Genomic DNA, 14,765 nt, shown 5'->3' on the forward strand with positions numbered 1-14,765 from the left:
ATACAGGGTAACAGTAGTAGAGCCAAATTAAAGCCAAGCAATACTAAGTAACAGACAACTTTCTGAAATTGCCTATAATGGTTGGGAAACACTTTTTCTCATACTTTCTACCTCTCTAGTAACAAATTACAGGTTAAAGTCAGGATGGCCTAAGGAACTATTTAAGCAACTATTCCAAAACCTAGCTAGGTATCAATAATGAATTCTCTGCCACATAGAAGGGCAACATTTACCTGCTCCTGTGTTCTTCAACCTTCTGCAGGTTAAGGACACACAGGACAATGGGGTTATCAGCTGAGACTACTGCCAGCCAAAACTGAGCAGCTTAGACCCTCTGGCCATCTGGGCCCACCTGGCATCCCAAAGATTAAAGACTGCAAGCATTCTGCTTGGGAAGCTCTGTTTCAGTGACTTTCTGACACACTCCACATATATCTTTTAATAGTAATAAAATTAAATTTGCCATCCCGTGTATCCAACTATAAGATCAAATGCAAAATAAAACGGGTAACAGGCACTTATTTCTATTATCTCACTCGAAAGGTAATAAAAAAGCAAGAGTTTTACCTGGGAAACCGGGGGTTCATGAAGGTCTAACTGAAGTCTCTGTACAACATCAGTAAAATCCTCAGCATGAAAACAAATCACATCTTTGGTTATGCGAGGTTGGTCACTCCTAAGATTAACAAAATCAAATTTTAGAAACATGCATCTCATAATGGAAGATGATGACAAATTTCATTTCTCCTATTCCTGGAAATGCTACTACTAGCCTAAAAGTAGACCCACAGCTCCTACAAACAGAGTGTACATTTGTTTTTTTAATCAAGATTTAAAAAATAAATAAAACACCAATAAAGCTGTTTTTAAAAAAATGAAAACTAGATCAGTTGTTACAAAATCAAAATAACAATGACTAAAAGCAGTTTCATTCTAAACTAGCTACATCTGCATCTTCTCACCACACTGCCCCATTTCCAGGCCACCCAGTAATGTCATCGTCAGGATGGAACAAAGTGGAGAGAAAACATTATCAGCCACATAAATATCATGCCTTCAGTTTCCAAAGGAGAAAGGGAAAAAAAGCTAAGCAATGTACTTGAAATACATCCAGCTATGATTGAACTATACTTCTAAAAAAGGTTAGAGCAAACTATAGGAATACTGAAGGCCCTGAAGTTATAAATATGAAAAACAAAACAGTTTTAAAATAAGCTAAATTCAATGCTCTGAGCTTTTGGTTCCAATTGAATGTAAAAGGGTACAGCCACTATTGTAAACAGTATAGCAGTTCCTCCAAAAATTAAAAATAGAATTATGAAATGATCTAGCAATTCCACTTCTGGGTATATACCCAAAAGACTGAAAGCAGAGGCAGGAAGAGATACTTGTTCACAGCAGCCAAAAGGTGGAAGCAACCCACGTGCTCACTGAAGAATGAAGCAGAGAAACAAAATGTGCCATATACATATAATGGAATACTATTCAGCCTTAAAAAGGAAAGAAATTATAGCACTTGGTACCATATGGATGAACCCTGAGGATATTATGCTAACAAAAATAAGCCAGTCACGAAAAACTACTGTATGATTCCACTTATATGACGTATTTAAAGTAGTCAAATTCACAAAACAGAAAGTACAATGAAGGGTACCAGGAGCTGGGGAGAGAGGAGAAAGGCAGTTATTGTCTAATGGGTATAGAGTTAACAGTTTTGCAAGACAAAAAGTTCTCTAAGTCTGCTTCACAATAATGTAAATATACATAACACCTCTGAAATGTACACTTAAAATGGCAAAGATTTTTCATTTAAAAAATTTTTCATTTTTTATTTTGTTATGTATATGTTACCACAATTTCAAAAAAGGTTACTCCCCAACCTTTTAAATTGAGTCCACATTTTCTCAAACAACATTAACCAACCTTGTAGTTTAGTTCCCTTAACTTACCATTCACCAAACTGTACAGCTTTCAAAACCCCAACAGCAGCCGTACTCTGCCAGTCAAACCCCTGACCTACATGGTCAGCATGAGCTCTTGTCCTGTCTTCAAAGAGGACTTCACGGGGTTCACTGGTCCGAGGTAGGTACTGGAGATTTTTAATTTCATTCATTGATCTGGAGTTGATTTGGTTGTAAAGTAAAGCAGGGGTAAGTATTAACAGCAATAAGGTGAAAAAGTCTGCTAAAATATCAAATTTTAAATAAGACCAGGACTAATAAGGATTCAATGATTCTGATCATGAGCATTTAACATACTATACTGCAAAGCTTAATGAGATTACCTTCTTCCCTAAGGATGTCATGGTAACACAAAAGCTGTATCTTTGATTTGGCTCAAGTGTAGTTAGAATACATAAAATGTAGTTTTCTAAAACTAAACTCGGAAAACACAATTCAAAAATTCAAGGCTGTGTGTTTCTCTACCCCGAGCCATCTTAACTCTCAAAACATTCTACTAGACCTGATTCAAGATGGCAAACTGAGAATGTACTTGATCTCCTTCTACATTAAAATCTTAAAGTAAGAGGCTTCAAACTAATATGGTAGGGGTGAGAGAGAGGAAATGCATGAATGGATGGGAGTACAGATGAAACAGAACTGGCTATGAACTGATAACTGTTATACTGAATACATGAGAATTCATTATATTCTCTTCTGCTTTTTTTATATACACCAAAATTTCTAAATATAGTAATCTAAAGGTGACAGTAAAGGAATGAATAAGAACCAACAAAAGAAATGAGTTAGTTAATGAACAATATCAACAAATTTCTGGAAGGTGGAAAATGATTACAAATGTCTTGGACTAATAAAACTGAGCAGAGAAAGCCACAGGCCTAGAATACACATGAAGGGAATGGCAACTAAAAAGGCAGCTGGCCTGCCCAAAAGACCTCAGAGAAGCCTAAGAGGCAAAGGTGGGTGGCGGATGGGTGGGGTGGGGACCAGGTATAATGATGATAATAGATAGAAATGAGGTAAGGCTGAGAAAGGGGGGGAACTAAAGTGAAATTCTGTAAATAAACCAGTCACCTGCCACCCCTCTGGATAAAATAAGCTCAGGCATCTACCCCCACAAAAAGACTATGACTGACCCACCCTGCATCCATCTCTCATATTTATTTCCCTGACAAAACACTGATTCTCACTGAGTATCTGCTCCTGCCCTATAAAGGACCTCATTTACAACCTTCAGAGGCAGATCCTAATGAATCTTGACAAATGGTGGTAAGTGCATTCCCCTTGCTAGTGAATGATTTAAAAATGGGCATGAACTGATTCTGGGCAGCAGTTAAGAGAGGAAATCAGCAGACTTCTGGGAAGTTCCCTAGCCCCTAAGAGAGAAGTAAAAGAAAAGATAGTTTTTCTTATATTGCATATAACCAGATCCGTATGTGATACCCAGAGTCATCCAGCAACCATAAAGAAAACCATTGTGATTACGAAGCCCAGGCAAAGAGAATGACAAAGCAGACCAAAGGAAAAGACCTGATTCCTTGATGAACGTACTGAGTCACTGACCATATATGTATATAAATAGAAACAGAATATATATATATATATATGGTACCTAGAGCTAAGCTTCTGGACCACCTGATACATGGGATAACATTTTTTTTTATGAACCAATTTGAATCAAAATTTTTGTTGCCTGTAACCAAAAGCATCCTGATAAACTTTCAGAAAAAACAACAACAACAAAAACCCTTCGTATTCTTCTCTAAACACACTGAACTTACCAGATTAATAGAACCAATGTAATCCTCTGGCATGTGGACATATCCTTTAATTTCCAGTTCTATGCCTATTAACTCTATAATGAAACCTACCTAGTGATAAACCTCACTAAAATATAAATAGAACGCTCAGTAAGCCCAATGTTTTATTTCTAAATATGAATGTGTCAACCACGAATCACCAACTATTTGAAGATAGCCTGTAGCAGCCTGACAAAGACCAAAATAAACAATGCTGAAATGTAAGAATTCAAAAGAAAGGTTAAAAGACAAAACTCAAGCGAATGTCCCAAAATCAAAAGCAAAAAAATAATAAGTATGAGGATAATCAAAATGAGAGATCTATTACTCAACCAACAGTGGTTTCAGAAAGAAATAACAGAGAAAAATGAAAAGATAACCAAAACAAGAAAGAAAAATCCCCAGAAAAGGAGACATGAATCTTTAAAATTTAAGGGACCTACCAAACAACAAAAAGGATTAAACATAAGAATAAGAATGAAAGACCCAAATACATCATGAAATTCAACTTTTAGAGAAGAAATGAAAAAAGATTACCTACAAAAAACCCCCAAATTACACTGGCATTAAGACTTCTCATGAACAACAGTACACACCAGAAGAGATTGGAGCAATGCTAGAAGTTTTAAGAGAAAATACATCCTATGGAATCCAGCTAAACTATCAATCCTATTTAATGAGAGAAAAATATTTTCAGACATATAATGACTCAGAATACCTTCCTTTTGTTAGAATATTTACTTAAGACTGTGCTAAAGCAGAAGGAAATAAGCCTAGGAAGAAGACAAATGTAGGTTAATGCAGAAACGCATTAAGTGGGAAGTCCTAGGTTGATAATGGTGAAGTAAAGCTTTTCACATTGAAGAGAACATAGAGATCCAAAAGATTTCCAGGTTAAAAAAAAAAAAATGATGTGCTAGAGTAGGCAATATTATTAAAGTTCTGGATTCTTGAGGATAGGATAAAAGCAGAGAATCCAAGGTACCTATCAATATTCTCAAAAAAAAAAAAAAAGACTAATTAAAAAAGCAAAGTCATAGTCATAGAGTAGAAAGTATGATTCCAGAAGAAATGTATGTGAAGCAAAAAAGAGAATACAAAATATTAGGGATATGGTCAAGCAAAGTATACGTCCCCCTTCAAAATAGGGGTAAATCAGAAAATAGAAGGGAAAATAGAACAATTGTCTTTAAAAAAAGCACAATCCAAACTTGAAATTAATTAAAGTGTTCATGATTTTCAATATCTAGATGAAATATAGGAATGAAAGATCCTTTTGTATAGTATCCCTTTGAATGTTAACATAACATTGGAACTTGAGAATACAAATTTTTAGCCTACTGGTTAGGTCTGCAATAAACTTACCTTCCCATGATATTATATAAATGCCATTTACTGACTTTCAAACTGTAGAATACACCTATTGACAAAGCATATAGTACCTAACTATGGTTTTAAAACAGAATATGAATTAACCTCAATAATGTATAAGTACAGCTGGCAAAAAGTTGAAAGGGGGAAGAAGAGGGTAAAGAAAGGGACATTTAACTGGAGAGAAAGGGTCATTTAACTGTTTGGAGAACAGGAAGAAGTCCCCATTTATCATACCAAGAAATTGACAAGTTTTCTGCCACAGTCTTAAAACAAAAATTAAAAGCAGAAATTGTCTTTTCTGTCTGGTAAAAACATGTTTGCCTCTGGATGGAAAGGTGGCCAGAATTTTTCATTATAAAACCTACTGTACCATTTGATTTTTTAAAACCCTGTGCATGTACTTAACTTTAAAGTCCATAAATTCAAAGATCATCTTCATTAGCAGTGCCCTTGATAACTAGATAGCTTCTCACATTGATTCCACCATTTTCAGCAATAAAGAGTTCTCATTAACACAAGATGATGACATTAGTGTTTACGTTCTGATTTATTCACTCTAATTCAAAGTACTTTTGAATGCCTCACTCAAGAATATTTAACCCCAATAAAAATAAAACTTGACAGCCCCTCAGATTAGTAGAGAAAAAATAAATTATAAAATAAATGATGTTGGTACAGCTGCCTAACTACTTAGAAAAAATGAATGCCTCACTCTGTCCTGAAATCAATACCAGGTAAGTAAAACCTGTAAATACTAAAATCATGAATGTACTAGGAGAAAATGTAGATGAATATTTTGTAATACTGAATGAGAGAAGAATGTTTCTAAGTCGGCCACCAGGAGAGAAACAGCAGAGGAAAAGACAGATCTGTGTGTAAAGAAAAATAAACTGAGAGGGAAACAAAACAAAACAAAACAAACAAACAAAAAAACACCAAAACTGTGAGTAAAAGAAAAACTGAAGCTGAAAGAAAAAAAATGAGCAGGAAAATCTGCAACACACAAAATAAGTTAACAGTCATTAAAAAAAAGAGAGAATTTTAAATGAAAATGAAAAGGGAATCACAAAATAAGAACTACAAACCCCTCAAAGAAGAATTAATTAAAATGAGACATCTCTGTCCAATCAGAGCAACAAAGTTTAAAAAAAATATTAATGGAGGGGCATGGGGAAAGGGATACTGTCTTATTATTTGGGTGGGAGTATATATTGGTACACTTCTCAATCAATTTAGAAATGTGTATACACTCTGCACCTTTAAAATTTCCACCAAGAAATAAACATGCATATGCACAAAGATAGATCCATCTACCTACCAGCCAGCCAGCTACCTACAATCACTGATGTGTTATACATTCCTAACAACTGGCTTCAGGGGAAGATGGCTGTTTATGGCTGATTTGCTTATTTCCGTGGTGTAAATACTCCCAACATGGTCAATATCAAGCAACTAATGTGATCTCGTTCACTGTGGAATTGGCTCTGGGAGCCTGGCTCCAACATATCACTATCATGTTTGTCAAAGTCCTGTTTACATTGAAAAACTGGAAGCAATTTACATTAAAAAAGAACTGGTGAATTAAATCTTGATACAACCATTTAGTGAGAACATAGTCACTGAGAAATGATGATACAGTTGGCATCTTAATATAACACATAAACTTAAGGGGTGAATAAAAACCACAAGTTTTAAAGTAAACATCATGTGAAGAATGAGTTCATTTGTGTACAGAGCTTAGGAGTATAATACAGACTGAAATTTAAAGGTTAATATGCCTAAATAGGTGGGACTATGGGTATTTTTTTGCCTTCTTTTTACTTTTTTCTATTATCTGACTTCTCTAAAAGTCTGTAACAATCAGGAAACAAACAATGGTCATTTCCTTTTTGGAAAAATTATGCAACAAAAAAATGTATACGGTACTTAAGAATTTACGATTTCCAGACTCATCATCATGATATATAAAAACGGCTGTGGCCCAAGCAATGTTCAGAAATAGTTTACTGTCAGCTTCTACTATGCCACCACCTGGTGTTCATATATAGTTTATACGAAGTATTTTCATACAGTATCTCAAGTACTTAAGGTTATTCCATAATTAGCTTTAGCATCATTCCCCTATAAGCTTTAAGGTAACGTCCAGACTAATCCATTAAAACTCACTTCTGGGGACGCCTGGGTAGCTCAGTTGGTTAAGCTAGAGTCCTGGGATTGTGCCCCACATAGGGCTTCTGGCTCAGTGGAGAGTTTGCGTCTCACTCTTCCTCTGCCCTCTCCCTGCTCATGCTCTCTCTTGCTCTCTCTCAAATAAAATCTTGTAAAAGTAAATAAATAAATGAACAAACTCACTTCTGGATACTTATTTGGGGTTATTTCCATAGTCTAATAAGCAAATATAAGTCATTTTCACTCTTACTAAAATTAGATTTTTTTCATAGTACTAGAATAAATTAATCTACATTTGTTTTAAGTGTTTAAAACACAAAATGTGTTAGCCCAATATGAATTACTATAGGATATATACATGACTGGTTTCATTCAGCCAACACTACTGATCACCTGTTGGTCATGGAGACTGAGAAGAATAAAATACAATCACTCTCTCAGAATTCAAAATTTAGTAAAAAATAGAAACACGTAAACAGATCACTAGTGAACGAATAATGTGTGAACACAGAGAAGGGAACAATTAAATGCCTATGGGAACAAAGCAAAGCTTCACAAAGGAAGTGACAGCCAAGTTCAGTTTTGAAAATTTATTAAGAGTTTGTCAGGCAGAAAGGAAGATGGGGGAGGGGATGCCATTCTAAGTAAAAAGAACAATGCAAAAAGCATAGAGCTGTGAAAGACCGCTATTTGAAAACTGAACTCTACGTGGCTGGAACAGACTAGAAACATATCCAGCTAAAAGTACTGCTGGGGCCAGATTATGAAAGATCCTTGGAGCCACACAAAGGAGTCTGGACTTATATCTTGCAAGCAGTTAGGACCCAGGTTTTAAGAAAATAGGAAAAAATTGAATTTGTTGTTTTAGAAGGATGCCTCACTCTGATGACTATGTAATGAGTAGACTGGATGAAGAACTGACCACTGAAGATTTCCTTAAGTTAGCTCTTCAATCTAGACAGTTTTCAAACTGTGCTCAGGTCTCAATCATTCTTAGAAGCCACCAAACTTTTAAAAAATGCTTTTTCTTGTTTGGGAAAAATAAATGTTTACCGTCGTCTTTTGAAGGGTGACTTTGGCATATCTGCTGTAGGGATCATCTGCTCTCCTGGCCTCACCCACATGATCGGCCCGTCATCACTCTGGGACCTACATTGGAGTCGGAGGCTGGAAAGTGTACCCCAGGGCAAAGTCATCTAGAAGTCAGATGAAGGAATAACATTAAAAAAAATTTGTTTTTGACTATTTACAAGTTAACCTCTCTACTATCTCAAACCAAAAGAAAGCTCTAGAAGTTTATTTTGTGTATGTATATGTAGAAATAAATGTTATATTGGATAATAATTTACATGTAAAATTCTGAACCAATAATTTTCTAAACATTTCTATTCAGAACCCTGGATAAAATTTAAACAGACAAGATTAATTTAATATTAATACTTTTTAAGAGAAAGTGTCCACTAAAGTAATGACCAGAACTTTAATAACTGGAATTAACACTCACTTTCAGAAATGGTGATTCTTCTAACATATCAAGGAACTCTGGAAAATAATCACCAACTTCTTCATCTACTGCTCCAACAAGACTTATCTGCCGCATGGGACCTGCTCGGTAGGTGCCACAGCAGTATGTCCTGTTGACCTGAGATAAAACGAAAGAGAGGGGAGAAAGGACTGAAGTACACTATAATATAATTAAAGAATTAGAATATTGTTTCCACTGTTGCTACTTCTTCTACATACTAAGAACTCAATGGTCAGTAACTTGTATAAAGTCCACAGTTACAGAAAGGTACCCTAGCACACTGACAAACACATTAACGTAGTAAGTGCCACAAACAGAAATTTCAAAGAGCAAATTAACCTACGATCCCAACATCTCAAAGAAACACTGAAGACATTAAGATATACTTAAACTTCTCTGAGGATGATGATTTTTGTACTCTGTAAACACTAAAAATAAGTAATAATTGTAATAATAACAAAGTGATCTTTAAGGCAAAAAATCAGTAAACAGTAAAATTGGCACGGCAGAGAAAAAAAAAATACCATGGTCAGATTAATTTCCCATATCCATTCTGTATTCCCTAGTGAAAACCTTCACTCACATCAGGCCAGATACCAGGCTTAACTGTTACCAAACCCAATCTCTCCCCCAGTTACTTGCTTATAAAATCCTCTACCCCAGGCAAACTGATCTTTTTGTCTATCCAACTTATGCCAAACTTACTTCTACCTGCAATGATTTTTCTCGTTAATCTGCCCTACTTGGAATGTCCTCTTTTCTGTCAATCCAAATCTTATCTTTCAAAGATCAGTTCAAGACTTCTTCTGAAGTCTTCCTGATCACCCTTCATGACCTTTTCCTTTTCTGAAATCTTACTTGCAATGTTACTTGCAAGCACAATGACATTTTATTTCTAACAACTCTCTAGTGAACTTAGGGTGTATTTTATACCAATCTGTAGCCCAGAAAATCCTGGCATTCAATGGAATCTACTAGCAGACCTGAAACTAATATTACACTGTCTGCTAACTAACTGAAATTTAAATAAAAAAAAATTTTTTTAATGGAATCTACCAATTTATTTGATACAATCTGATATTCTTCTAAGTCATTTCTTATACTCCCACATCCAATTTATTTTTTTTTAAGATTTTTATTTAAGAGAGGGAGAGAGAAGAGAGTGAGAGAGCATGAGTGGGGTGAGGGGCAGAGGGAGAAGCAGGCTCCCAGCTGAGCAAGGCTCCGTCCTAGGACTCTGCATCATGATCTGAGCCAAAGGCACACCCTAACCAACTGAGCCACCCAGGCACCCTTCCCACCTCCAATTTAAAATTAATGTTTCTCAAGAGTAAAGACAGACCGGTGCATAAAGATGACTAGACTAAAATGCTTAGTTTTAACCAGGATTTCCACCTTGGATCAGTAACCAAACATTCTCTACCTTAGCTAAGGTGCAGATTAGATTGAAAAGCCTAAAAACGGGCACCTGAGTGGCTCAGTAGGTTAACCGACCAACTCTTGATTTCAGCTCAGGTCATGGTCTGAGTCAGGCTCCATACTCAATGGGGAGTCTGCTTGAGATGTTCTTTCCCCTTCTCTCTCTCTGCCCCCTCCACACATGCACTCTCGTCTCTAAAATAAATAAATAAATCTTTAAAAAAGAAAACTCAATTATTGTTTTAAATATACCGATTTTGCCTCAATACAAGGCATAAATGACAATCTAGTATTTCTTACACAGTTCTTTATAAAATATTAGTTCTCTAGAAGCATTTTCAGAACCTATTTTTTTTTTCTGTAGACAATTTAATAGGCACCCTTACTCACACACAATACACACAGAAAAAAGGTCTTAACTCCTGTTCTCAAGTATCAGGGATTTCTTATTTCCTTATGTATATTTCTCAAGATCACCTTATGTAATCGTTAAGCAGCAACCACCCAGGACACCTTGCATATATTTTTATGAGTTACTTTCCATTTATTTGTATGGTCATCATGCTACGAAAAGGCCAGGGGAGACAGACTAGGAAAGAAAATGATCATGGGATAAAAAGATAAGGAAAGCTTTTCTACTTAGGAAAGCTTTTCTACTTAGGAAAGCTTTTCTAAGCATTATTCTAACCTTTCTAGGCTAAGCACCCTAAAACAACTAAAGCAGATTCATTAACCTTCAATACCAGTTCTGGGAATCACATGCTTTCAGGGATCTCCCCCCAACTATTCCCAATTATCAGAAGTTCCTTTTACCAAGATGGACTTTCAAAAACACAGGAGTGGCATTTTATGTGAGAACTATCCTAGAGAAACATCACAATTTAAAGCTTAATAAATTCAAGACTAATCCTGAAAAATGAAAAAGTACACTGCCACGTGCCACTTTTGCTAGCTTTGAGATTATGCAACTTTTTTTTTTTAGATTTTTTTTTTTTTTTTTTTTTTTTTGACAGACAGAGATCACAAGTAGGCAGAGAGGCAGGCAAGAGAGAGAGGAAGGGAAGCAGGCTCCCTGCTGAACAGAGAGCCCGATGCAGGGCTCCATCCCAGGACTCCAGGATCATGACCCGAGCCGAAGGCAGAGGCCTCAACCCACTGAGCCACCCAGGCACCCCAAGATTATGCAACTCTTAATGCATTATTAATTTGAAGGAATTCACACTACTTTAAATTTTACATACAAAGTAAGCAGAATATTTTTATATCACAATGCCTGAAGTTACCTGAACTATAAGCAGTAATTTAATCAATAGCACTGAACTTGAAAATTACTTAAAATGCAAACACCTGGGATAATTAATATGTGACATGAATTAATATAAACCATCCTTTCCTACTTAGAAAGAGAAAGTTAATTTAATCTAAAAAGAGGAAATTGCTGAATTATTTTTTATTTAAAAATATGTATTATAGGGGCGCCTGGGTGGCTCAGTGGGTTAAGCCGCTGCCTTCGGCTCGGGTCATGATCTCAGAGTCCTGGGATCGAGCCCCGCATCGGGCTCTCTGCTCTCTCGGGGAGCCTGCTTCCTCCTCTCTCTCTGCCTGCCTCTCTGCCTGCTTGTGATCTGTCAAAAAAAAAAAAATATATATATATATGTATTATAAATTTATAATTTATCCTGTGTCTAGAAAGAATGGAACAATCAGACATTAAGCTGTGGCCAAAGAAAAACAATAGTAATAGCAAAGCTGACTAACAGTATCTATCACCTGTGTAAAAAACATTCATAAATGCTGTTTGTAATGCATTTAATAATTAACAGCATAAGTTAGAAGACAGCATTTATGACCAGAAATTCAACATGTACCACCTGTGCGACACCAATGCCAAACAAGCAAACTACTAATTCTACCCTTCTTTTTAGAAACAGAACTTCCTGGGCATATACCCAATAAGCTAGGCTGCTTGGCAGCCAAGTGTGGTCTGGAACTAAGTTCTGGCCAATGAGACGTTAGTATAAGTTACATACGCAATTTCCGAAGCAAGCCTCTATAAGTAAGCAGCTTGCTCTCCACTTCCTCTTTCTGTCTCTTGAGAGCCAGGTTCAAATACACAGACACCACCACCAAAGGGGCTGGCAAAACTTAAAAGACAGAAGGAAAAGAGAATCCTGGATGACATGGGACAGAACCGAGCCACTTAACCTCCAGACTTGTTACTCAAGAGAAACTTTTATTTTGTTCCAGCAACTGTATGTGACATCTCTTTGTTGTGGTGGTTTAGCCTATGTCTTGTATCTTGTACACTGGCATTCATCATTTTATTGCATTTCACTTTATGGCATTTCACATATAGTATGCTTCACAGGTAGCTGCATTTTTTTACAAATTGAAGGTCTGAGGCAACCCTGACAAGAGTAAGTCTATCAGCACCATTTTTCTAATGTTTGCTCTTCCGTGTCACAGTCTCTGTGTCATATTTTGGTAATTCTCACCGTATTTCAAACTTTTTCATTATTATTGTATTTGTTATGATAATCAGTGCTCTTTGATGTTACTACTAAAGTTGTTTTGGGACACCACAAACTGTACCCACATAAGACAGTGACCTTAATAAAAACTGCATGTGTACTGACTGCTTTACTGCCTGGCTATTCCCCCATCTCTCTCCCTCCTCCTCAGGCTTAGGCCCTATTTCCTGAGACAAAACAAAACTGAAATTAGGCCAGTTAATAACCCTACAATGGTCTCTGTTTAAGTGAAAGGAAGAATCACATGTCTCTCATTTTAAATCAAAAGCTAGAAATGATTAAGCTTAGTGAGGAAGGCATGTCAAAAGCCAAGACAGGCCCAAAACCAGACATCTTGCACCATATAGCCAACTTGTGAATAAAGGAAAATTTCTTGAAGGTAGTTAAAAGTGCAAACACATGAAATACACAAATAAGAAAGAGCAGTATTGCTGATATGAAGAAAGTTTTAGTGATGTAGATAGACCAAACCAGCCACAACATTCCTTTAAGCCAAAGCCTAATCAGAGCAAGGCCCAACTCTTATCAATCCATGAAGGTTGAGAGAGGTGGCAAAGCTGCAGAAGGAAAAGTCTGAAGCTAACAGAAGTTGCTGGTTCATGAGATTTAAGGAAATAAGCCATATCTTTAACAGAAAAGCGCAAGGTAGAGCAGCAAGTACTAATGTAGAAGCTGCAGGAAGTTCTCCAGAAGATCCAGCTCAGATCATGAATGAAGGTAACTACACTAAACAACAAATTTCCAATGCAGTCAAAATAGCCTTATATTAAAAGAAAATGCCATCTAGGACTTTCATAGCTAGAGAAGTCAGTGCCTGGCTTCAAAGCTTTACGGGACAGGCAAACCCTCTTATCAAAGGATAGGTAGCTGGTGACTCTTAAGCTGAAACCAGTGCTTACTTACCACTCCAAAAAATCCCAGGGTCCACAAGAACTCTGCTAAATCTCTTCCGTCTGTGCTCTGTAAATGGAACAACAAAGCCTGGACGACAGCACATCTGCTTGCACGGTATCGTTTACTGAATATTTGAAGCCCACTGTTGAGACCTACTGCTCAGAGAAAAAGATTCCTTTCAAAATATCACTGCTCGCTGGCAATGCACCTAGTTACCCAAGAGCTCTGACGGAGACGTACAAGATTAGTATTATTTTCATGCCTGCCAACACAACATCTCTTCTGGAGCCTATGGATCAAGGAGTCATTTCAACTGTCAAGTCTTTATTTGTAAGGCTATACATAACTGCCGCAAACAGTGATTCCTCTGATGGGTCTGGGCAAAGTAAACGGAAAACCTTCTGGAAAGGTTTCATCATTGCTAGAAGCCATTAAGAACATTCATGATTCATAGGAAGAGATCAAAATATCAACATTAGCAGGAGTCTGGAAGAAGTTGAATCCAACTCTCATGGATGACTTTGAGGGGTTCTAGACTTCAGGGGAGGAAGTAGCTACAGATGTGGTAGAAACAGCAAATGAACTTTAAGTAGAAGTGGAGCTGGGAAGTGAAGATGGGACTGAATTACTACAATCTCACAGTAACACTTAAGTAGGTGAGGAGATGCTTCCGATGGATGAGCAAAAAAAGTGGTTTCTTAAGATGGAATCTACTCCTGGTGAAAATGCTATGAAGATTGTTGAAATGACAACAAAGGATTTAGAATATTATATGAACTTAGTTGATAAAGCAAAAGCAGGGCTTGAGAGGACTAACTCCAACTCTGAAAGAAGTTATATTTTTATAAACCTGGGTTCTGTATTTTTAGTAAAATGCTATCAAACAGCACCACATGCTACAGAGATACTGTTTGTGAAAGAATCAATTAATGTGGCAAATTTCATTGCTATCTTAAGAAATTGTCAAAGCCACCCAACCTTCAGCAACCACCACCCTGACCAGTCAGCAGATATCAACATCGAGATAAGACCCTCCATCAGTGAAAAGACTGACTTGCCAAAAGCAAAGATGACGGTAGTTAGCATTTTTTAG

At 36.6% G+C, this 14,765-nt stretch overlaps 1 protein-coding gene across 1 annotated transcript in view; it reads right to left on the reverse strand.

The window, feature by feature from the left end:
• LOC111143376 (round spermatid basic protein 1) overlaps positions 1–14,765 on the reverse strand; it is a 50,828-nt gene that overhangs the window by 4,659 nt on the left and 31,404 nt on the right. Inside the window, 4 exon segments of the mRNA XM_022497078.1 lie at positions 568–676; positions 1,950–2,117; positions 8,357–8,499; positions 8,808–8,945. Coding sequence (XP_022352786.1) covers positions 568–676; positions 1,950–2,117; positions 8,357–8,499; positions 8,808–8,945 — 558 coding nt within the window.

This window comes from Enhydra lutris, unplaced genomic scaffold, assembly GCF_002288905.1.
Source record: "Enhydra lutris kenyoni isolate GAN:26980312 unplaced genomic scaffold, ASM228890v2 scaffoldscaffold9, whole genome shotgun sequence".
In the NCBI taxonomy this organism is placed as follows: Eukaryota; Metazoa; Chordata; class Mammalia; order Carnivora; family Mustelidae; genus Enhydra; species Enhydra lutris.